At 42.9% G+C, this 24,716-nt stretch overlaps 2 protein-coding genes and 1 long non-coding RNA gene across 6 annotated transcripts; all 3 read right to left on the bottom strand.

Moving 5' to 3' along the window:
* Positions 1 to 8,093: 8,093 nt before the first annotated feature.
* LOC136357444 (pre-mRNA-splicing factor CWC22-like) lies at positions 8,094 to 10,071 on the bottom strand. The gene is made up of 3 exons (XM_066312705.1): positions 10,050 to 10,071; positions 8,719 to 9,637; positions 8,094 to 8,178 (listed from the first exon to the last, which is right to left on the bottom strand). Exons 1-3 carry the CDS (start codon positions 10,069 to 10,071, stop codon positions 8,148 to 8,150), a joined length of 972 nt encoding a protein of 323 aa, XP_066168802.1. The 3' UTR covers positions 8,094 to 8,147.
* Positions 10,072 to 10,624: 553 nt separating this feature from the next.
* LOC107281527 (uncharacterized) lies at positions 10,625 to 14,384 on the bottom strand. Its single transcript, XR_010742265.1, has 3 exons — positions 14,234 to 14,384; positions 12,149 to 12,204; positions 10,625 to 10,810 (listed from the first exon to the last, which is right to left on the bottom strand). It is a non-coding gene; the product is annotated as an uncharacterized lncRNA (long non-coding RNA).
* A 4,095-nt stretch (positions 14,385 to 18,479) lies between these two features.
* LOC4343469 (receptor-like serine/threonine-protein kinase SD1-6) lies at positions 18,480 to 24,447 on the bottom strand. Of its 4 annotated transcripts, none has more exons than XM_015789465.3 (7): positions 23,508 to 24,447; positions 20,370 to 20,480; positions 20,089 to 20,279; positions 19,741 to 19,951; positions 19,375 to 19,612; positions 19,089 to 19,239; positions 18,480 to 18,974 (listed from the first exon to the last, which is right to left on the bottom strand). In XM_015789465.3, the coding sequence occupies exons 1-7, from the start codon at positions 24,334 to 24,336 to the stop codon at positions 18,666 to 18,668; spliced, it is 2,040 nt and encodes a 679-aa protein (XP_015644951.1). In that variant the 5' UTR covers positions 24,337 to 24,447; the 3' UTR covers positions 18,480 to 18,665. The 4 variants fall into 4 exon arrangements, with proteins under 4 accessions (XP_015644951.1, XP_015644952.1, XP_025882500.1 ...); XM_015789466.3 differs by having other exon boundaries at positions 20,089 to 20,264; XM_026026715.2 differs by lacking the exon at positions 23,508 to 24,447 and adding an exon at positions 20,598 to 20,643.
* Between the last annotated feature and the right edge of the window lie 269 nt (positions 24,448 to 24,716).

The raw sequence follows: 24,716 nt of genomic DNA, 5'->3' as shown, positions 1-24,716 counted from the left end.
ACTGCAGGTACATCCACCATCCGCCTTCAAGACACATTCCTGCACGGCTTGCTTGCGATAGATACCACGCCTGCTCCTATCAACACACATTATTTCATACCGATGCACTTGTGTGCCTTGAGCAACAACTCGATGTCTCCGTGCCTTTTTGATTTTATCTTCCATGTACTTTGTCACTACGTTGCCAAACACTATGTTGTTATCGGCCATGGACGGACCAATTTTCTTGTATCGATCCCTAAAGTACGCTTGCGTGCCGTGAAGGATGAATTCAACAATAGCAACCAATGGAAGTACCCGAACTCCTCGCATTACCCAGTTGTACACCTCTGCCAAATTGGTTGTCATTATGCCATACCGAGATCCATCGGTGTCGAACAATAGAGACCACTTCTCCTTAGGCTCATTCTCAATCCACTGAGTGAAATTTCTAATGGACGACCCTGACCTCCTTCTCATTGTTGGTGGGTCATCATGTAATGCACCAAGAGGTATGGGAGGCTCGTCACCTTCAACTAGTGGTCTGCGAGATTGCTCATCTGTTTGCTTCGTTGTCAACTCATCCAACTTGTCCCACAACTCATTAAATTTCTTCTCTTGGTTCTGTGCACAGAGCCTCTTAAAGAGCTCCATAAGATGCTTGTTCTTGAATTGCTTGTAGAAATTTGCACCCATGTGACGCATGCACCACCGACTCCGAACATCAGGCCACTTAGCTGGAAGTCCCTTCTCATCCCAACCGTTCTGCAAGTAGTCAATAGCCCGCAACATACCCGCATGATGATCATGTATAAGGCAAACGTTGGGCCTCATACGCACCACTGCAATGTGCACTCTCTCTAGGAACCAGTACCAGCTTTCAGTGTTCTCACTCTCTACAAATGCAAAAGCCATAGGTAGAACCTGGTTGTTCCCATCACACCCAATTGCTGTCAATATCTGACCTCGGTATTTACCTGTCATAAAAGTTCCATCTATGCATAGAACAGGTCGACAATGCACAAAAGCATTGATGCAAGCACCCAATGAGAAAAAGGCTCTTTGCAGCACACTCTTTGTTCGATCATCAACCGATGTAAATGTATGTAGGTCATAGTACGTATTATTATTCCTCTGGGCAATGGTGGCTAACAAACGAGGCAAATTATCATAAGAAGCTTCAAATGTGCCATACCTCATCTCAATGATCTTTTGTTTGGCTCTCCAGGCCTTTGCATAGCTTATGGTGTACTTGAATTTGTTCTCGATGTGCCTAATAATTGATTTTGGTTCAAAGCCAATGTTACCAACAACACTGCTGTACATCTCACTTGCCACAAAAGCTGAAGTGATGTTTCGGTGATACTTCTCCACCCCTTGTAAGTAGCACTTGTGCTCGGTCACAATGCTAACTTTCCAATAATCATTCCATTTACCCTTATATGCATGGACACGCCACGGACAATCTTCCTTAATGCACCTCACTTCATACACATAATTTGTTGACTTGACCACCCTAAACTCTCTCTGCAAGGAAACTGCCCAATGCTTCACCGCCTCCTTCATCTCATCCTTATGAGCATACCTTGCACCCTCAATTACCTCGTTCTCCTTATACTCCCAGGGTACATGATCACCCTCTGATATAACAAGTCCAGAGAAGTCCTCATTTGCCCAATCAGTGGCCATTACATCACCTTCCTCATCGGATGATGCGTCGTCGTCCACTTCCTCATTATCCGAATCTTCCCTCTCCATTTCATCAACAATTATACCGACTCTCTCCCCCTCATCCGCCATGCCCATAGCCTGCTCCTCCCTTGGTTGATTTTCCTCATTTTGCATCGATGGTCCAACAACATCCCCTGCATTGATAGGACCCTCTACATCTTCGGTTTGCATTGAAACATTTATATCTTTCTCTTGTACCGACACAAATATAACGAGGGGCCATGACCGTTCAAAAGCCATTTCCACATACCGTCTCCAAGCATCAGTGCTGTCCATCGGCATTAGTTCCCAAAAATAACCTTCTGTTGCACGACTCACTACAACTGACACTGACATTGTGTAGACTTCTTGGTCTATTCTAAATCCTCTCAACAACCAACTATAAATTGACTGAAATGTTCTCTCCGCAGGCCTATCGATGCCCTTAGATGTCATTACAAAATCTGACAGATCAACACCATCTGGACCAAATCTAATATTTCCTTCACCGTGAACTATCTGAAATGTGACCTTACTTGACATTGTGCCTGATGAAAACAATAACTGCGTTAACCTCGCATTTCTGTACTACGCCCTAAGTTACATTCTCTACAATATTGTTCTCTAAATTTCTAAAATTACGTTACATTCTCTGGATCAAACTAAACTACATCTTACAATTAACACTACTGTCTATGTCTCAATTCATACTATTATATTCTATGCTCTGGATCTACACATATGTGTTGTGTGCTACAGATGTGCTAAAATATATGGAACTAAAACTAAAACGCAACATATATACTCAAACATAACATATTAGTACAAATGCAAAAGATGTATGGGAGCATACCTGTGATGAATTGAGCGAACCAGCAGGGCTTCGCCGCTCCCCTTCTGCTGCCCTCCCCTCTCTCTCTTTCGTTTTTTTTGGATTTTTAGTGAATATAATGAAATTTCACAGAGGAGGGACTGGGCTTTATAGGGGGAGAGGCAAAAATCGCCCTCGCGGAGGGCGGCAAGGGAGCCGCCTGCAAAATTCCATGCCCCCTCGCCGCCCATTTGCAGGCGGCCCCCCCCACAGTACAAAATCGCCCTAGCGGAGGGCGGCAAGGGGGCCGCCTGCAAAATTCCATGCCCCCCCTCGCCGCCCATTTGCAGGCGGCCCCCCGCACAGTATAAAATCGCCCTAGCGGAGGGCGGCAAGGGGGCCGCCTGCAAATTTCGTTGACGGCCGTCGCCCGAGAGCGAACGGCCGTCTGCCACGTCATTTTCGCCGCCCTCTGAGAGGGCGATTTTTAAAAATCGCCCTCCCAGAGGGCGGTAGGCGACTAATTCCGTCAATTTTCAAAATGGAAAATTATTTTTGTAAAACTTTTAATAAAAAAATTATAAATAAAAAAAATTCGCTTGGAAGGCCGGTTTTAGGCCCAAATCCCTGTGGAAATGATCGGCCTGAAAAGGTTTTCATGGTGGGCTCCAAGTGCTGTTTAAATGGGCCGGTTTCCGGTTTAAATCCCCGGTTGAGCCCATATCTATCTATCTATCTATCTATCTATCTATCTATTATTCTATTATATTATTAAAACAGCTTTGAAAGGAGGCACCACGTTCGCTGTGGGAGCTAGAAATTTCCATATTAATCGGAGAAAAAGAAAAAAAAAAAGAAAAGGAGAGTCCAAATAGAAGTACAATTTAAAAATAGCTGAAATTCGGAATTAAAAATAAGCAATATTGAAAAAAGTTTCCATATAAGAACCCAATACGAGATTAATCAAAATTCAAAATAAAAATAAAATAAAATCCAAAATAAGACAAGGAAAGGAAAGTCCAAGTAAAAATACAATTTAAAAATAGCTGAAATTCGGAATTAAAAATAAGCAATATTGAAAGAAGTTTCCATATAAGAACCCAATACGAGATTAACTAAAATTCGAAATAAAAATAAAATAAAATCCAAAATAAGAAAAGGAAAGGAGAGTCCAAGTAGAAATACAATTTAAAAATAGCTGAAATTCAGAATTAAAAATAAGTAATATCGAAAGAAGTTTCCATATAAGAACCCAATACGAGATTAATCAAAATTCAAATTAAAAATAAAATAAAATAAAATCCAAAATTAGTAAAGGATAGGAGAGTCCAAGTAGAAATACAATTTAAAAATACCTGAAATTCGGAATTAAAAATAAGCAATATTGAAAAAGGTTTCCATATAAGAACCCAATACGAGATTAATCAAAATTCAAAATAAAAATAAAATAAAATCCAAATTTAGGAAAGGAAATAAGAGTCCAAGTAGGAATACAATTTAAAAATAGCTGAAATTCGGAATTAAAAATAAGGAATATTAAAAAGAAGAGTTCATATAAGAACCCAATACGAGATTAATTAAAATTTGGAATAAATATAAATAAATCAGATATTAGCAAAAGAAAATAAAAGAAGAGTTCAAGAAGGAATACAATTTAAAATTAGCTGAAATTCGGAATTAAAAATAAGCAATATTGAAACAAGAATCCATATAAAAACCCAATACGAGATTAATTAAAATTTAGAATAAAAAATAAAATAATATCCAAAACTAGAAAACTAAAAGAGAGTTCAAGTAGAAATACAAATTTCAAACAACTGAAATTGAAAATAAAAAATAAAAACATCAAAAGAACACAATACGGTATTAACTAATTTTTTTTTAAAAATTCTGAAATTAAAAAAAAAAGATTTTAATTAGGAATACAATTTATAAATAACTAAAATTTGTGATAAAAATAAAGATTATTGAAATAAAAGACTATCTAAAACATGTGACGAGATAAATTAAGTAACATGCCTATAAAAGAAGTAGAGTGGTGGCGGTTGATACGACATATAAAAATTGTTAATAAAACACCAAATAGAATCCTAATAACGATTAAAAGGAGGAACATCGGGCAGGCCGTGAATTAAGCGAGTAAGGCGGTTGTCGAGACTTCTATAAAGTAAAAAAAAATAAACCACATTGATCATCACATTCGATTTTTAAAATCTCAGTGACAATAAAAAGGAGAAGCAGCGGGCGGGGTGTATAAGAGTATAGTTGCAGAGCCGCCGAAGGTTGACGGGACTTCTAGAAAATAAAAAATGAATTCCAACGATAGTTATGTTTGATTTTTAGAATCACAATGACAATAATGAGTAGGCGGCATACGGGCTGTAGAGGGGCATAGTGGCATCGTTTGATGGGACTTCTAAAAATTATAAAAAAATAAAATTACAACTCCAATTTTTAAAGGTTCGGAACTTCTAAAAAGTAAAAAAGAACCAATGATAATCATGTTCGATTTTAAAATCTCAAATTTCAATGACAATAAAGAAGGGAGGCAGCGGGCGAGCCGTAGAGGAGTACAGTGGCAAAGCCACTGACGGTTTAGCGGGACTTCTAGAAAGTAAAAATGAACCCAAACGATAATTATGTTCGATTTTTAAAATCTCAATGACAATAAAGAGAAGAGACAGTGGACGGGCCGTAGAGGAGTATAATGGCAACGTTTGACGGGATATCTAGAAATTATAAAAATGAAACCCAACGTGACAATAAACTCTAAAAACTATAAAATCCAATTTTTAAAGGTTCCAAGAAGAATGAATAGAAATAGTGGTATATCAAGCAAGAAAATAAAGAAGGAGAAGACATGAGGGGTAGTAACTGGTGTGACTTTTAAAAACTATATAATTATAAACACGAGGATGATAAGGTTTGGTCTTTCAAAGTCTTAAAATAATGAGATAGCTATTTAATAAATTTTAAGTAAAATCATACTAAAAAAATATATGATTTTGTTTGGGTGCTAGCCGCGCAATTGCGCGGGCCACCCAGCTAGTTATATTATTAAAACAGCTTTGAAAGGAGGCACCACGTTCGCTGTGGAGGCTAAAAATTCCCACATTAATCGAAGAAAATATGAATTATTTCCACCATTAGATTATAATAGGTCTAGATTTTAACGTCTGAGGTTTAACATAAACTCGACGTGTTAATTAAGAGATACAGAGTACCGTACATGTGCAAAATTAGAACCAATCTCTAACTAGGACCTTTACATGCAAACGGACTCAAAAGAATTTTGTCCGATTCCCTAAACTAATCAGAGTTAGGTTCTAGATTAATTAGGCTATAATGTATATATAAATGAAGCAGCAGGCAACGAAACACTATAGAGCCCTATTTTAGATCCGTTATGTTGATCTGAAGTTAGAATGATAGATACTACAGTGAGCAACGGAAATCCACGGCAGTGGGTCAAGCCGTGCGGCTGCACGATGCGCAGTACTCGGGTGATGCACGTCAGCAAACGGAAGGTACGATGGCATGTGCACAGCAGCTAGCCAGGTGCACACCCTAAGCAATACAATTAAAAAGTTTTCCTTTGAAAATATAGGTTCCAACAAAAACTTAAAAACAAAAATTGGAATAAAAAAACAATACCAATAATAAATATGTAAATCATCTTTGCCAAGTATGAACCATGCCATTATAATTTTGCAAAGTTTATGATATGACATCGGTATCTCAATGACATGTAGGACCTACATGAGTCAATGACATGTGGGTCAGGATGACATATCTCAAATTTTGCAAAATTATAATGGCATGGTTCCAATTTTTCCTTTTATCTATATATATTATTATATATATTATTAAGATAGCTTTAGAAAATCATCACAGACGTCCTATAGACGTAGAAATCTTTATTATTAAGACAACTCGGAAAGAGGTACGCTATTTATTCTAAAGGATATAAATTATCAGATTGATCAAAGAATAAAATCCAAGCCATTAGATATGGTAGAACCAAATTATAACTGTCGCGACCGAGAAAATTGCCTTTTCCCGAACGCTAGTGTATTAATCCCCGTCCTAGGAAAAGCCGGGGTACACCACACAAACATGATATAAAAGACACATCTTTATTATATCGATAATATTTACATTATTACAAAGGCACTTCAGGCCTGACAATCAAAAATAAACAGCAGCGGACTAGCGGGCTTACGGCTCCATCTTCACAGGCGCTCAACTGGGGTATAAGCCAGGACTCCACCTAAGACATCTTCTCCAAAGCTTCTCTTACTAAAGGGGGGAAAGATTGAGTAAGAATGAGTACAACCACAGTACTCAGCAAGCCACACCGGAGATGCATAATTAATGCAAGGGAGTACAAGGGGATAATAATATAGGGGTTAAGTTTTGCAGTAAACAGCATTTAAAAGTCACTTAGTTGCCCAAAGCCATTTTATAAAGACGATCCTAGAGCTACACAGTATTATTAATCAAGGCCGTGAACCCACACGAACCTGCCTTAACCCAAGGCCTACGATGATTCAGACCGAACTGGCAACCCGACCCTGGGTCCCAGCTCGTCCCAAGCCAACCCAGGCCAACCATTCCACATTTTAGTTATTAAGCAGGTTTTAAGAATTTAAAACACTAACTTGGGTACATTGCTAGGCTTGCCCATAACCGAGGGCGCGGCTATTCGAATAGGTTTTACTCTGATCAGAGGTGTACATCTTTACCCACAAGACACGTCTTCCTCACGTGCAACCACGTGCCACATACCACCACGGCATATGGACGGAAGACATGACATAGTTTCCAACCCATCCTAGCCATAGACAAGAGTACCGACCCAACCCACCTACGGCCGGAACCCCCAGACAGGCAGGCAGAATTGAGCCCCTAGCAGCAGGACACCAACCCTGTGCCATGACATCTCGACTACCGGGCCACAGCCCGTGTAGCCTTCATTTGTCCTAGAGATGTCCATCGACCCCCGACTTCGTCCATCTCCATCCGTGTACCTTTGTTTATAACCAGACTGAGCCACAAACTAAGCCTTACCCACTAGACATGTGGAAGTACGGTAGTGCTTTGCAACAGAGGCCCGAAGACCGGTCCTTATGTGGCCGAGGTGCTACTATCAAAACCATGCACCCCGAGCCCAGCCTAAAACCATTTTGAGGGTTTTGAATAGAGGGGGAGGTGTGCATCCAATTCCACAATAATCCAACCATTCCATAGTGTCCAAGTGATATGAATATTCCCAAAGTCTAGAGTTATAAAACCACCTAATGTTGCCTAATTAATTAGCGAAGCATCTACCTAAATTCATACTAGTGGAACCATGAATAGAGTGCCCACTAGTTGGGGTTTTGTTTATTCTAGGGTGAACAAGGTAATAATAACAATAGCAATAATAATATCATAACAAAGGTAAATAGGCATGGCTAAATAAAACAGTGATAACGCGGGAATTTAAATAAAACGATAATGCATTAATTTAAATCAAAATAATTTTATAAACTGGGATTCAATATGCTCAAGGATGATGTGACTTGCCTTGCTCAGAGAGAACGGCCTTCCAAACCCTCGGCGACGACCGCAAACCACGCTTCGAGAACCTCCGGAACGACAGAAGCTACGCGAAGCACACAAGCAAAGCTACAAGCCTATAAAGAAGCAATAACAATACATAAAAAGAAAGCACACGGTTCTTTAGGTTATAACAAACATTAGGAGACTTGAACGGGTCGATTCAGAGTTCGTATGACCAAGATATGATCATCCGAAGTTTAATGCTGTTACATGGAGATTTACGGATTATTGTAATTTGGTTTTGCAACTACAAAACATGTGTAAGCGCTAACCTGGAAAAGACAGGAAGGCTGCGCTGTTGACATGCGGACCTCACATGTCAACATAAAGGACCGCGGTAGACCGAGTACACAGAGACGGTCCACGGGTCGACGGAAGCGGATCCTGTGTGTCAACCGAGGCGAGTGGCCGACAAACGGACTCCACTAGACACCACACGGGCTGCACACGTGGAAACCACGCTGCTACTGAGCGGACACACTAACACGGTCACCACACGCACAAGCGAACGACTGCCGACACCGATACACGGGTACCGGGGCCGACAACCGCACAATAGGCATGGGCGACACCGAAAGGACGAGGACGGGGCAGCGAGGGAGAGGGATCCTTACCACCACGCGACGAGGCGTGGGAACGACAACGACGAACGGGCGAGGCGGAGACGGACGGTGAGGGAATGACTTCGGCGGCGATCCTTGGACGAAGGCGAGACGCGGCCGGCGCAACGCTTGACGATGCGAAGCCGAGGACGAAGACGACGACGGGGCTGCAGCGGCTCGCTTGACGAACGCGGACGACGGACGAGAATGGCTCGACGGAGGGACGAACGCCACGACGACCGGGAACGACGAGAGGACGACGACGACGACGCCCGGGGCCGGCGAGGAGGCGACGAGGGCAGCCGGCGGCAGCTGCACGGAGACGGGGACGACGTGGAACGCGCCGCTGCGAATCCGACGACGGAGGCGGCGCCGCGAGACGACGAGCCGGCGAGGATGAACGGTGAAGACGACGACGGACACCGGCGGTGTTCAGGGGGAGGGGAGGCGAGGCCGAGGGCGACCTTGCCGCTGCGATGCCGGAGGTGGAGACGGCGACGTCGGCCGGCACACGGGCACGGCGGAAGGGGTTGCCGAAGGAACTCCAGCGAGGCGGATGGAAAGGCCGGCGCGGCACGACGGCGTTCCGGCGAAACCGAGGGCAGGCCGGGGTGGAGGGCGATGCGGCGATGTCGAGGGAGGATGGCGACGACGACAGCCGCTGCACCGGCGAGGCGGCACAGGCGGCTGGAGGTGGTATAATGGCGGCAACGCCACTGGACGACGGCGGGAACGCGCCTCCGGCGGTCACCGCGCGAAACGGAGGGCAGGCCATGGGAGAGGAGGCGGCTACGAGGCCGGGGAAGGCGACGGCACGGCCGGCCGGCGCACGGTCGAGGAGGGAGAGGCGGCTGGAGGCGCCCGGCGCGGGGGAAAGAGAAGGGCCACGGTGGGGAGGTGGCTAGGGACCACAGGAGATCGCGGGAGGGGGCTAAAACGAGAGAACGGGGCGAGGGGGTTCCATTTTATAGGAGAGGAGAGGGAGCCGGCCACGGGGGAGGTCGGAACGGCGGCGGAAAAGGCGGCCGGCGACCATGGAAGGTGGCCGGAGTTGGCGCGGGCATTCCCGGCGATTGGGGGCACGATTCAAGGGGGAAATTGGGGGGAATTGAAGAGGATTCAATGGGGATTAAAACCCCCCAATTAATTTGGAAAGAGCCGGCTTGAATGGGGTGGATTTGGAGGAGGAACGGCGCTAGGTTTGCACGTGAGAGAGAAGAGGCCGGCTGGGGGAGGAAGACGGGTCCGACAGGCGGGACCCGCCTGCCAGGCGCGGTCAACGCGCGTGGGCGCGCGCGTGACAGGCGCGTGCGGCGCGGCTAGGGATGGCAACGGGTGCATACCCATCGGGTTCTCTTGCCCCATACCCACACCCGTGACGTCTAAATATTCCCACTTAAATACCCACACCCATCACGAGTAGAAAATCTTCCCCATACCCACACCCGTGCGGGTAACGGGTATCCAATGGGTACCCATACCCATATAGTTGACTTGTAGCATTTATAGTTTTGTACTATAATTAGCCATATTAGAGTTGTAAACCATCAATATTTTCTCTAGCAACAATCTATTAACATTATGTCGTAGGCTCTCCGGACCTTCCATTATAATTGAGAGATGAAGTGAATAATTCAAGTCATCAAACAAGCATAATGAAATATCCGACGCCTCGAGAGAGGAATATTGGAGATATTGCTAGGCCTTTAGCCTGCCAGTCAACTTCAGCCTGAGATGTGCCCGTCAAACCACTCGAAGGCGGCGACCAGATGTGTTACACATTCAGGAGACTTGACAAAAATGGCTAAAGTTCTACATCTCAAATATTCCTAACTCATACTCATGTGAATCTAGTTCCCAGGATGTGCACTAGATTCACACTTTCATCTCAAGCATGATTATACATAGCAAACACAAATAAGATGAAAGCGATTAAAAACTACATCTACTTTAGTTACATTGGCCGACCGGCCAAATAAATAATAGAACAGCGGAAACTTGTCTACCCAATCCACAAGCACACCGACTAGGGGTTTACCCATTATGTTCAAGTCCTAGAAGAAGCAGTCGATAACCCGCATCACTCAAAGACTAAGTCTAAATCCTGCAAGCAAAAGTTAATTCCACAGCAAGAGTCAGTACATTATTAGAAATAATGTACTGGCAAGCACCAAGACAAGCCTAACACCCTACTTGCAAGGTATATAATCAAGGAAGGCATAGTATGGTTCTTTTTAGCATAAAGCAAATTTTATTTGCATAAAACACATTCAAAACGGATTTGCTTTCAAATAAAATTTCAGCAAGCTAGTACTTAGCATATGGGCATCAGAGTAGGCATTAATCATGTATAAATATTCACCTCATTGCCATCCATGGCAGCAAGGAGATCATTCTCAAATCTCATCACAATTTGAAGGTAAATTTCAGCATTTAGGAGAATAAACACAAGTCTATACTCAATACATATCCACACGCCGCTCATGACTGCGAGCACGGCTAATCGATTAGTTTTAACTCTGCAGAGTTTGTACACTTTACCCACATGATGCGAAATAATAATCATGCAAGTGCATGGCACGCGATACATAAGTACCCGATTTATTACCCGCAACAAAGCTTTTCCAAAATTCATGATTTAGCCTTACACCAGCACGATACGTGTTCCTCCATCCTAGTCATACTGGAAATATGACCTAGAACCGTTAAGTGGCGGGCCCACGCCTTGAACTTAACGCCGTGGTGGCGGACACAACGGGAACCCACCCACGTGGCACAATACCGTTGTATTGGACAGACTTAGTCACCTAAACTACCACGTCGGGGTAAATAGGAAGTTCCTCTGAGTTATCCGAACTCATATACACCGGCCTACCAGAATGTAAGGCTAAACCATAAATAATTTACTAAGCTTGGACTATCCCATACTAGCACATGTGGTTGTACTGTATACGAAATGAACTGACATTGAGTGAAGTCCTTAGGTCGGTTTGGGCGCACTCTCCCCCTATCGGTACACAACTAATCACCATATGTGCACCACTTGAGGCCCAAACCTAAAATCCATGTTTTCCACCATTTTATTTATCAAAATCACAAGTATTAAAGTTATGTCCAGATTAATTAAAAATCAATTTTCATGTTTGAAATGAGCCCATAATGACAAGGAAGACCATTCTAAGCATGGCTAAGATTTATAGTAACCTAGTGTCACCAAAACTCATATATAAAGTGGTATAGCCATATTGTTCCTAAGGTTAGGAATGAGGAATATGGATATATGTGGAGTTAAGGTGATAATGCAAATAATAGGAGTTTATCTAACAAGTTTAACAAAATTTTAATTTATTAGTGTACAATCGACATGCAAGATTTGCAAACATTTTCAATAACCTCCAAAAGATAGGTTCAAAGTGATCAAAGAGAGGGAGGTGGGACTTGCCTTGAATCAGGAAAATGTCAGCACCTAAATCACTTCTTCACCGATTAAGCAATCATCTATACAAAGTACACGTTATGCAATTAAACACCGAAATATGCGAAAAATCCAAAATGTTCTAAAATGCATGATTTGTGCACAGAGAATAGGTACTGGTATAAAATGAATTTAGGTGAAAGAATTTCTATTTTATCTCATTTTATTTCGGAGTTATGAATTTTAGAAGTTTCGTCGGTACAGTGTAGGATTTACTTAGGTACTATTGTGAAATGCTGTTGTAAGGTGATTCTTATTAAGTTTATGTTTGCTGGGGTGAAGATATTTGTTTTCTAAGACTAACACATTTGGTTTCATAATTTTTAGAGTTAATATGAATTATTTATGTATTTTACAAGTTTTAACGTGTTCTAGGCATATAGTCCCTATGTGTACATGGCTTTGGAGATTTAGGTCCAGAACTTGCTCTAACTTGCTAGTGTTGTATAAAATGAGTATTTTAGTTAACTAATCTAATCTTAGTTTATAAAATTTTAGTGTTCAAATTACTTTACTTCACATTTTATAAGCTAGGGGATGTTCTATGTTAGAAACTTAACATATCAATCTGGAGATTATTATATGAGTTAAGGATACTAAGTTTTGGTGGAAGGGGATGGATCTATGCCTTCACTGGTTCAACAAGTTTTATTTGGATTTATTTGGAGCTACCATGCATATATATACTTTTTCATATGTATTGTTTAACCACTACTATGTGTTTAGTACCTATTCTACCAAATTAAGGTTCAGAGCCATGGTCTGTAAGAGGGTGCTATAATTCACTCTACTAGGTTGAAGTATATTACTTGCTGGTTCTATAGAAAATTTGGTTCACTTCATTTAGACTATAGATGAATTTTCTACAAATGTTACAAGTTAAGGTATGCTCCATGTTGCTTATTCCTTACTTAAATACTTAGGGGTTTTCATTATACTGTAAGTATATCTTTTTATTTTATAAAATTGAAGTGCACAACCCTATGATTCTACTGAATTTGGGTTTACTCAAAAAGGATCTAAGATGAATTTTATATAAACTTCTAAAGTTCAGCTTATGCAAAACTAGTCATTTTAAAGGTAATAGTTTTAGAGGCATTCGATGTATAGTATGTATACTATTTCATTTTGCTTTATAGGAGAACATAAGTTGGTGGATCCGTAGAAACTGAGTTTGTTCCAAAATGAGTTGAAATGAATTTTGTATGCATTTTATAAGTTTGTGCATGCTTTATGTGTGATTTAACTTGGATAAATTTTAGAGGCTAAATTTGTACTGTGAGTGCAAGTTTTTATTCCATAACACTAAAGTTCACAATTTGGTGAGTTCACAGAAATTTGTATCATCTTAAAATGAGCTATATTTAATTTTATATGGATTTTACAAGTTTTAGGTACTTTCCTTTTATAATTTCAGATTTTTGTTTCCAAGGGGTCCACTGTCAGTGAAAGATCAATATACAAAAAGATCCCTGAGGTTTCTAAGAATCAACCCGCAGACCTAGCCTCATATGTCAGTGAGTTGAAAAGTTGCACATTAAACCTTATAGTTGTTTAAATTCTCGAAACAAGGTCCCTGACTTCTTTTCTCATGCACAGAGGCAGAACAGCCATGGCTGAGCTCGATCTCGAGCTCACCGGCGACAAACGATGGCTCGTTTGGGGGTGCAACCAAAATACAAAATGAAGATCATGTTATTGCGATTCCATTCCTCTACTTTTCTCGGTCAGTGGACATCGGAGTAACGCCGGCGGCGAGTCCGAAAGGAGGATGTTTTCGGGTGGTGATGCATGTGCTTCTACAATCATGTATTGGTTAATTGGGTGCATGCATGTATGTTCTATAGGCTGAAGGGTGCTCACCGAGATGGTAGACATGGCTGGGGTAGCTAGGTTTATGACGGTGGCTCGTGTAACGGCTCGGCGGCGGCAAGAACCTCCGGGTGAACGGCGATGGCTCAATCAGCTCCAAGAACTATCATGCATGTGTGTCCATGAGGTTAGAGAGGCCCCAGGGATGCTACTGATGCATGGAATTGGGTTGGTACTCACCGGAGGGGGTGGATTCGGCAACGGCGACGGTGACCGGAGGTGGAGAAGACGGTGGACGATCTCCACACTCGTAGCACCATCCTTCGAGATTCTTGAGGGGAAATGGATAGGAGGTCGAGGCGAAGACGCTGGCGCGACAGCTTGGCCCGGCTTGGTGCAGATAAGCGGGAACGGCGATGATGTCGCTGCGGCGGTGCACAGAGCGCGCTCTAGAGCGACCATGACATGGCGGCGTTCCCGCTGCTGTAGAAGATGAAATGGAATGGGATCAAAACCAAAGTTGTTCGTCATGGTGAGATGAGAATGGAACGAGTATGAGTTAGAGATGAAGAGGGCTCGACGACGGTTGGCGATGTCCCTCTTCTTGGCGGCCGGCGACGAAAGAGAGGTGGAGAGGGAGAGCTGGAGCTTCCTCCCTCGGTTGGATCGGCACTGGAATGGTGGGTGAAGAATGGCGACGCAGCTGGGTGGAGGTGAAGCCTCGGTTCAGCGCTGCCACGTCGAGGCCACGCGTCGTACACAGCCGGCGCCAATCTCTCTCTCTCGGCTGTCTTTGGTCCGGCTGGAAGATTTGCACAGGGTGAGGACGAGCCAGAGTGGCTGCCAAGTGGGTCCAGGTCGTGGCAAACTAAGCTAGGGTGAGAGGGTTGGGCAGAAACGTGGGTGAACAAAAGGTTTGAATGATTTTAAGGATTATTTCTCTCTCCCACTTTAGTATTTCAAGTATTTAATTTGTGGGTAGAATAATTTAGTGTGGATTTTTCTGAAGGTAGATGAAGATACCTAGATTCCATTTTCTTTGGTTGCACTCAAAAATTATGGATTGATTACTCACAGAAATTAGAGGAATATGGGTTCTTTGGAAAATAGCTCGAATTTTTAGGAGACCTAAACAGAGAAGATAAATTCTGGAAAAATTATTTTTATTCATGATAAATGACCTAGTATTTGAATAAATTATTTTACTTATACACTTTTATGCAGTTAAATGCACTTTTAGACAAAGTATGGTTTTAGCCGATTAAGAACTACAGTTAATCTAGTTTTTATTAGTTTGACTGATTTATTTGAGGTACCAAATTTAGTTATTAAATTATACCAAAATTACAGTGAGTTGTATGTGTTGATTAGAGCCTACATGAATTTTCCCATGATTTTATCTTGCATGAATTATTTTAGATAATTCGCAGGACTTATGTCTTATATGTGTTTCTCTTTCCTAAATGCATGTAAATGTTTATAAAAGTTATATTTGGACTCTCATTAACATGAGGTGATGTTGATATGTTAGAATTACAGTTTACCTTACACATGTCATAAGCTCCTTCCCTATTTATGCCTAAGTTTACTTTAGTATTAAATTAAGAGAATGCTTATAGAGATGATTAAGATAGAATATACCCTATATGATATAATTTATTTGTTCACTTTCATGTTCATGACATGTCTTCAGATGGATGTCCAAATTAGTTTTGTGAGGCTTGACATTATCCATGTTGATTTTTTTTTAAGGTGTATGGTTTCTGTGTATTATTTTCCATTAGTTAGCACTAGGCCCTAATGGTTTAGTTGTTTGTCTAGATTGCAATTATATTCATGAGACCTATTATGAAATGCAAATCGAAAATCCAAATGCATATGAAGGACTCAAGTCAAAATATGATTTATGCAAGTATGCATGCTTTCACTTGGGTTGCATCCAAGTCCTAGGTTAAAGATGAAAAAGTTTTTAATTTGTTCTCAAATTTTATTCTTGCAAGAGTTGGATCAACTCCAACTAGGTTTAAAATAGAAATTTTTGGTTTACAAAATTGAAGAACTTCCCTTTCAACTAGTTTTGATGGAATTCCTTAATCCTAGAATTCAGGTATGTTACACATTAGCGTTCAAAGGTAAGTAAAAAATTATACAACCACATTACGTAATCAAGAAATCAAGTAATAATTTCATATAACTAGAATGGAACAATGCTTAAGATGTGAAAAGAGTTTCATACTATGATTTAGTAGTCGTTGAAACTTATATTGCTTATAGTTTTAGGCTCAATCAACGGGTTTTTTTCACCCACGGGTTGGTGGGTATGGGTGGGTAAAGAATGGACCCATACCCACGTACCCAATGGGTAAGAGTTTTGCCCATTAGTATACCCATGGGTACAAGAGTTAGAACACAATTAGATCCTAATAGAGTAAAAACCCGTCGGGTCACGGTTTATGGGTCCCCATTGCCATCTCTAGGCGCGGCCTGAGGAGGCTGGGGCGGCTTGGGCCGGGCAGGAAGGAGGGAGGGGAGGGGGCGGCCCAGAAGGAGGAGGAGAGGAGGGAGTGGGCCGGGAGGGGAAGAGGAGGCCCAAGAGAAAGAGGGAGAGAAAGAGAGGGAGGAGAGAGGGACTTCGGCCGCGGGCCGAGAGGGAGAGGGGAGAAACCTTGGGCCAGACTTGGCCCAAAGGGAAGGAGAGGGTTATTTTTAGGTTTTTCTTTTTAATAAACTCTGATAATTGTTTTTGTTGCTTAATAATTATTTCCGGTGCTCTGAAAATTCAAGTAAAATTTGAGGGCTCCTTTTAGACCAAGGAGAATTTAACAAAAATTCTCCGGGCCACATTTGAATTTTTCTTGTACGTATTTTAGTGTTTGCCAATTTCTTTTCGAATTTTAATTAATTCTATTATTCCTTTTAGAAAATGATTTTTATTTTGAGATGGATTTATCAGGACGTGACAATAACGGCGAAGATTGATAACATAAATATATGTAATACAATTGTATCTTTAGAACTAAATAATGGTATATAGAGGAGTATAGTGACAACGTTTGATGAGAATTCTAAATATTATAAAAATAAAATCCAACGAGATGATAAACTCTAAAAACGATAAGGTCCAATTTTTAAAGGTTCGGGACTTCTAAAGAGTAAAAAAAACCAATGATATTAATGTTTGATTTTAAAATCTCAATGACAATAAAGAGAGGATGGAGCATGCGAGCCATAGAATAGTATAGTGGCAAAGCTGTTAACGGTTTGGCGGGACTTCTAGAAAGTTAAAAAATAAACCCGAACAATAATTATGTTCAATTTTTAAAATCTCAATGACAATAAAGAGAGGAGACAGCAGGCGGGCCGTAGAAGAGTATAGTGGCAGCGTTTGATGAGACTTCTAAAAATTATAAAAATGAAACTCAATGAGACAATAAACTCTAAAAACTACCATGTCCTATTTTTAAAGGTTCGGAACTTCTAAAAACAAAAAAAAACAACGATAATAATGTTCAATTTTAAAATCTTAATGACAATAAAGAGGGGAGGCAGCAGGCGAGACGTAGAACAGTATAGTGGCAAAACCACTAACGATTTGGCGGGACTTATAGAAAGTAAAAAATGAACCCAAATGATAACTATGTTCGATTTTAAAATCCCATTGATAATAAAAAGAGGATGTAGCGGATGGGCCGTAGAGGAGTAGAGTAGCAACATTTGATGAGAGTTCTAAAAATTATAAAAACGAAACCCAATGAGACAATAAACTCTAAAAACTACAAGATCCAAATTTTGAAGTTTCTAAGGAGAACGAGTAGAAATAGTGGTAGATCGAGTAATCAAATAAAGAATAGGGTGACTTAAAAATTATAAAATTAAACACGGGGTGATATGGTTTGGTTTTTAAAAGTCTTAAAATAACAAGATAGAGAATGAGTAGAAATAGTGGTAGATCAAGCAAGCAAATTAAGAATAGGGTGACTTTTAAAAACTATAAAATTAAACACGGGGATGATATGGTTTGGTTTTTAAAAGTCTTAAAATAACAAGATAACTATTAAATAAATTTTAAGTAAAATCATATTAAAAATAGATAATTTTATATGGATTCTAGCCGCGCAATTGCGCAGGCCACCAGCTAGTTGAGGTGAAGTTACAGCAAGAATCAAGGGAAAGAAAATGGGACTACCTATTGATCTTTTCAATAGATTCGAAGTTTTAACTTTTGAATCTTGCAAAATTTTGAACCAATGGATATAGCCCCTTTTTTAAATAAAATAATAATAATAAAAGAGACAAACATGTCAAAAAATTGTAAATCTAAGATACAAAATCAGTTGTAAAATCTAATTTTGTTAGTGCAAGTGCACTGCAACTGAGTGTAAGTGTAATAAGTAACTGAGTGCACTGCAACTTCACTTCAAAAATCTGCCACAAGTGAAATAGCAAAAAATTAAAAAGAAAACTCCAAACTAACGAAGCCAACAAAGAAAAGAAGAATAACATGTTGGTTGAATTGCCATCGACTATGTCATCATGTTCTGTTCCTTTTGGTTTCCGTCTGATCATAACAAATCATATACACAATTGCCAAGCTAGAACTTCACCAATCGTGATTAATCGCTTACTACAATCTGAATCTACATGATTATAAACGTGCCTGCACTGCAAAATGCTATCTGCCGTCCTCCTCCATCAACGTGACGTTGCTCATGCAGTACGACTCGCCGAAGGAGCTGGACGACACGGCCAGGCTGGAGATCCTGACGTTGAAGTACGCCGGCTGCCTCGGCTCCGGCATCGTCACCCCCTCGCTGCCGAGCATGGCGATCACGTCGGACATGTTCGGCCGGTCGTCGGCGCTGTCCTGGACGCACAGCAGCGCCACCTGCACGCACTTCATCACCTCCATCGCCGGGAAGTCCTCCCCCAGCGCCTGGTCCACCAGCTCGTGCCATTGCCCTTCTTGCCATAGCTGGTACGCCTGAAAGAAGTTCAGAAGTTTTCAGTTATTAGCGGCCGTGCATTTTCAGGTGAATTTCAGTCTTTCAGGGTAACTGAAATTTGTGAATTTTGGATGTCAGAGATTTGTGCTTACATATCCTGTGAGATTGAAGAATTTGCCGTACTGGTAGAATCCGGCGGTCCTCTTGCCGCTTATGATCTCGAGAAGCAGGACACCGAAGCTGAACACGTCGGATTTGATCGAGAAGAGACCCTCAGAAGCATACTCAGGAGCGATGTAACCACTGAATAAAAAAGCACAAAATTCAGTCATTACAACATCATCAATGCATCCGACTGTAGCTATCACTAATTCTTTTCTGACACAACAAAAACACATGTGCTGTGTAACTTGACCATCATCGGTGATTAGTACTTACTGTGTGCCCACAACCCTGGTCGTGTTGGCTTCTGTCACATTCGAGCAGAATATCCTTGCCATTCCAAAATCCGAGATTTTGGGGTTCATCTCCCGGTCGAGGAGTATATTGCTTGCTTTCAGATCCCTGTGAATAACTCGCAACCGAGAGTGCTTGTGCAGGTAAAGAAGCCCCTGGGCAATGCCATCGATTATACGGAAGCGTTTGTCCCAGTTCAGCATCGCCCCCTTTTCAGTGTCTGCATATCAATACGTCAGGCAAGACAAAAGCATCAGCAACATTCAGCAGGTTTGCACAAAGATTTTGGAAATGGACAGAGAGAAGTTGAAAGCCTATTGATCGAGATGGATATGTGAGTGATTGTACCAAAGATGAAGCAATCGAGGCTCTTGTTGTGCATGTACTCGTAGATGAGCATCTTCTCGTCAGCCTGGACGCAGCAGCCCAGCAGCCTGACCAGGTTGGTGTGCTGCAGCTTGGCTATCAGCTGGATCTCTGTCTTGAATTCCATCAGCCCCTGCACTGAACAGGATGAGAGCCTCTTGATCGCTATCTCAAGCCCATCAGGCAATTGACCCTGAAACATGTAAGAAAAGAAAACACAATTTAGTAAGTAGTCAGATGAACTGAAAACTGAAGAAACACTGAAGAGTCGATCAGTGTGTCTGCAACTCTGCATCAGAATGCAAGAATGAATGGAGAAACTGTGCTTACCTTGTAGACAGGGCCGAAGCCGCCCTGGCCGAGCTTGCAGGCGTCGGAGAAGTTGTCGGTGGCGTCGGCGATCTGGTCGAAGTCGTAGAGCGAGAACTCGGAGCCGCTCTCCTCGATCCGCCACAGCTTGAGCACCTGCTCCATCTCCATGGACATGGTCGGCACGCTCACCGTCCCTGCCATGTTGATCACTGATTCAGCTGACAGTTAGTGAAACCTACAGTTAACCGGGGCAGTGAAGCATGGGCGCGAGCAAGGTGTCAGCAAATGCCCGTGCGCACCTCTCCTTCTTCGCCTCCTGATCCAGAGGAAACATCCCAAGAAGCCGAGGAGGAGCACGGCGACGGGGACGACGATCGCCACGATCCACAGGCCACCGCTGCTGCTGCTCCCTGCGTGCAAACATTGCAGAAACTGCCACTGTCAGATCCATGGCCCCAACTTTTCAATGCCCATCCAATGCTACGAATTTTCGACAGAAAAGATCATGCATGCGTTTTTTCCTGTACCACTACAAGGTTTTCATCACCAGAGTTTGATTCGGTTCTGTCTAACTGGAAATCCCGACTAGTAGTCGCAAAAGGGGGAAAACGATCGATGAACGTGTGATGTGACAATATTCTCGATTTCGACAACGATGAGATGACAACTACGTAGGCGCATGCGACGCAGGTTCGTAGTTAGCACGGATGATGCTGATGATGATGAGCATCACCATCGGTTTTGGGCGGTAGGGACTGCTCCCGTAGTCCCAAATGGCAAAGGCGAAACCGTGGTTGGCTGGACGGTAGTGGAACGGGGCCCCGCTCGGTCACCGGCAGGCGCGCGCGCGGTGGACGACGAAGGCGACGACCGAGAGAAGGGAAGGGGGATTCGTCAAACACCGTGGGTCTTTTCTCTTTCCGCCGGCTAAATATCCCAAGTAAGCTCGGCGCGGGAGGTCGCCGTCGTCGGCCGGGACGACGACGACGACGACGCGACGTGACATTCCATAGAAACGAATCATGGCGAGCAACTTCACAGCGAAGCAAAGCAGCAAAAACGAACTACTGCAGCTGCGGTACTAGTGAAATGGCACGTTGCCTAGTGGTTGCAGTGATCTGAGTAGCATCCTAAGGTCCTGAGTTCTAAGTCTTCATATAGAACGAATTTCAGATTGGAATATTTGAGGGCTAAGTTCTCTGTTTGATGGGCTAAGTTCCAATTTAAAAAGACTATATATATCTGGTTGGATGCAGAGGCCGGATAAAAATTACCCTCTTCTAATAAAAATATAAAAAAACTGCCGCACTATACAGAGGTACAAATTCTCTCTTGTCGCACACTAGGCAGATGCATCTGGTATCTGGAGGCATGGGGGAGGACCATGGCTGTGCGCTGTGCAAATGCAGGGACGACGGTGTCTGAGGCAGCCGGTGGCCACGGTGACCGACCGTGGAAAGTGCAGGGAGAAAGGGGAATCGAACAAATCGGCGGAGATAGATATTCTACTGCAAGACCAGCTTGTTTGCAGTGCTCCGTACTTGGCAGTAGCATCGCGTGACGCACGTGGATTCGCTTTCGTGTGTCGCTGGAACATCACTACTAGCTGTAGCTGCCTACGAGGGGCAAGAGATCGATCGTGTGAAAAGAACACAGCTAAAAAAGGGTTAAGAAAACCAATAGTACTATATTCATATACAAATCTCGTTGCTGGCTAGCTAGCTAGCACCCCGTCTCATGGCGGATTTCTGAACAAAGCAGGGGGGCATGCATCAGCATGCACATTCATGTTCTTGAGATGGAACACGTTTGATTGGGAATAAAAATGGACACTATACTGCTCATGGCGCCCCATCTAGTCAAAAACAAACTACATCGATCATGTGTCGTTCGAGACGCCCAGATCTCCTGTTCCGTAAAGATTTAAAAAAAAACATTTTTTCCCTGCATTTCCTGGACCCCGTACGCTCGATCGATTCCTCTTCACATGGGAAAGCTCTACAAGATGGAATATTTTTCTTGTGGAGAAGGGGACAGGAGCACACCGAGAGGGTAAAACAATGAGCAAGACGGAGACATTAAAATATCAGAAAAAAAAAATGGCCCTACCCAAGTGTCTGGATTGGGCAATGGGTATTCTCCAAGAGTTTAATAAACTAATAAACACAAAAGGTGTTTGGATTGAGGAAATTTGATGGTCGATTCGATCATCCATTTGACATCATTTTAGAACCCTTTTCTTTTTCTCAGATCTTGAAAGGCAAGACTTTGATCGATCAGCTGTCACGGCTCCGGGTCGTAGAATATATTTGCAGCCGGAACTAATACTCGTGGCCAGCAAACAATTCGTTTCTATAGGCTGATGTGGATTGGGGAATTCTTTTTATGGACAGGAAAGTCAAGCGGGTCCTACTTTAAGATAAGCACGCATAACAAATGATGCAAGCATTGTGCATTGACACAGAGTATTTTTTTTCCCCCAAGTGTGTGAATTTTGTTAAACTCAATAGAAGGTTGTGTTATTTATTATACTGATTGATTTATCAAGTTGGGTATGGAAAATTTGTTGACATTTCTGACAGTATATATTTTGTCTATGTATTATGTCCTATACCCTGCAAACTTAAGAAAAGTTGTTGAAGTAGCGTTTTTTTCATCCTTGGCTTACAAATTTGACCATTTATTTAGCATACAAGTTGTTGATTAGCTATTGTGTAGTGTAGTATACCTAGATGAACAACGATATTGATGCACCAAATTATTTAATTAAGTTGGAACCTAATTCCCTTAATCATATGATCAAGAATTAACGAACCGTTATGCATCATAGAAAAGAAAAATGCTGTTTCATATAATCATCACAACATCTTCTCGTTTAACACGAGTATACACAATGTTCCTCCCTAATAAGGAAAATAATAAACTTTGCAAAATGTAATCACTGTCTGTATAGATCTGTTGCTTAGATAATTAATGCCCTTTAAAGTCATATGGATATAGTTTAGCTTACAAAAATTCAACGATGTTCCCATTCAACAAAAACTAATCAAGCATATGAAATCAACACACTACATACTACTTATAATTTAAAGGAAAAACAACTAGCTACTCACGTGAGAACTCAACACTACTAAACCATCAATTAATTTACAGAGGAGGAAAGCATATATATAGTTTGTGAAATCAAATAACTCCATCCCATTTCAGAAAATGCAAATGCCCTGTACAAATCAAAGGAGCAAGCAATTGATACTAGCTAACTGGTAACGGCAGTGAGGCCTTGAAAATTGAATTGAGGGTTAAAAAAGAAAAACAAAAACAAGACTACTAGAAGTCCATTGATATGATCGATGAACTGGGGGAATGAATTCATCTCTAAATTTAAACCGAATGCATCAAATTTCAAAATTTGTGAGAGGATTTAATTTAGGACTAACCTTGTGACGACGGATCCGGGAGCGGGCTAAGCACCACCATGTCGTTGGGGATCTTGAAGAATGGATCCTTCTCGTACCTGAAGTCGCAGCGCACGCCGAGGATCCTGCCGCCGACGCGGCCGCTGAACCACTTGGGCATCTGGTCGATGATACCGGCGAGGCAGCCCCGGCACTGCGGCGGCGACAGGTCCGGCGTGCACTGCGCGATGGCGTACACGGTCATCGCCTCCGGCGCGAACCCGGCCTTCCCCGCGGCGTACCTCCTGGTCGCGTTGCTCGCCCTGTCGGCCACCGCGTTCACCAGCTCCGCCACCAGCGCGTCGAACGCCGCGACGTCGCCCGCGTCGGAGACGTTGTTCATGTTGAACGCGGCCGTCTCCGGCTCGTTGGCGGCGCCGGCGCCGGCGCCGGCGAGGAAGTCCTGGTCCGAGTACCGGAGCTGGTACTGGTCGTAGTAGACGGCGACGTCCTTGCTGTACAAGCAGCTGCTCGCCGCCTGCTGGAACGACGACGCCAGCCGCGCGGCGGAGCAGTCGTTCCCGGTGAAGTCGCCGCGGCAGAGCAAGAGGCCGTACGCCGTGTCCGGCGCCGCGCCGAACGCCCCCGCCGCGTAGCCCGACGCCGAGGCGTTCCTGGACAGCACGGCGAAGAGGCCGTTGAGATTGGCCTCGAACGTGCTGTTCGGCAGGTACGTCCGCCTGGCCGCCGTCGTGTTACAGAAGGAGGAGATCGGGTTGAGCACCGGCAAGGCGCCCCCGCCGTCGCCGGCCACCGGCGCCGGCGAAGAGACGGCGGCGGCGGCGGCGAGGAGGAGCAAGAGGACAAGCATGGTAGGTTGCTAACCGAAAACACTTGGGAGTTGGGACCGGGCTAACGTTGTTTGCTTGCTGTACATGGAATGGAATGGCTAAGCCTAAAGAGAGAGTGACACAAAAGCTATTCTGCTCTCATTGCTCCAGTGGTTTGTATATTATAGGGGGGCATCAGGATTAAGCTAAGTTAATTAGGGCTTAACTAAGATTATATTAGGATTATGGCCAGGTTGATTAGTGCATGGTTGCTTCAGCTAGGATGACAGTGACAGTATGCTAGCTTGAGCTTGAGGGGGTTGACCTGTTGCAAAGCCTGATAGGCTGAAGCAAGCTGCAGCTAGCCAGCAACTGATGGGGATTGGAGGATGAAATGAATTTGAGAATTTTGGCTGTACTT

Source organism: Oryza sativa, chromosome 7, assembly GCF_034140825.1.
Source record: "Oryza sativa Japonica Group chromosome 7, ASM3414082v1".
Classification (NCBI taxonomy): Eukaryota; Viridiplantae; Streptophyta; class Magnoliopsida; order Poales; family Poaceae; genus Oryza; species Oryza sativa.
The sequence above is the reverse complement of the archived record's forward strand: the minus strand, read 5'-3'. Positions and strand labels throughout refer to the sequence as shown.

Excerpts from the sequence above, each read along its gene's own strand:
- LOC136357444 (XM_066312705.1), bottom strand. The coding sequence starts at position 10,071 with ATGGGGCAAGAGAACCCGATGG. Across the intron at positions 9,638-10,049 it reads GGGGCAAGAGAACCCGATGG|CCCCCTCCCGCGATCTCCTG; the intron begins GTATGCACCCGT and ends CTCTCGTTTTAG. Across the intron at positions 8,179-8,718 it reads CCACGCCTCGTCGCGTGGTG|GCTTGTAGCTTTGCTTGTGT; the intron begins GTAAGGATCCCT and ends GCTTCTTTATAG.
- LOC4343469 (XM_015789465.3), bottom strand. The coding sequence starts at position 24,336 with ATGCTTGTCCTCTTGCTCCTCCTCGCCGCCGCCGCCGCCGTCTCTTCG. Across the intron at positions 19,613-19,740 it reads CCTCGATTGCTTCATCTTTG|ACACTGAAAAGGGGGCGATG; the intron begins GTACAATCACTC and ends ATTGATATGCAG. Across the intron at positions 19,240-19,374 it reads ACCAGGGTTGTGGGCACACA|TGGTTACATCGCTCCTGAGT; the intron begins GTAAGTACTAAT and ends TTTTTTATTCAG.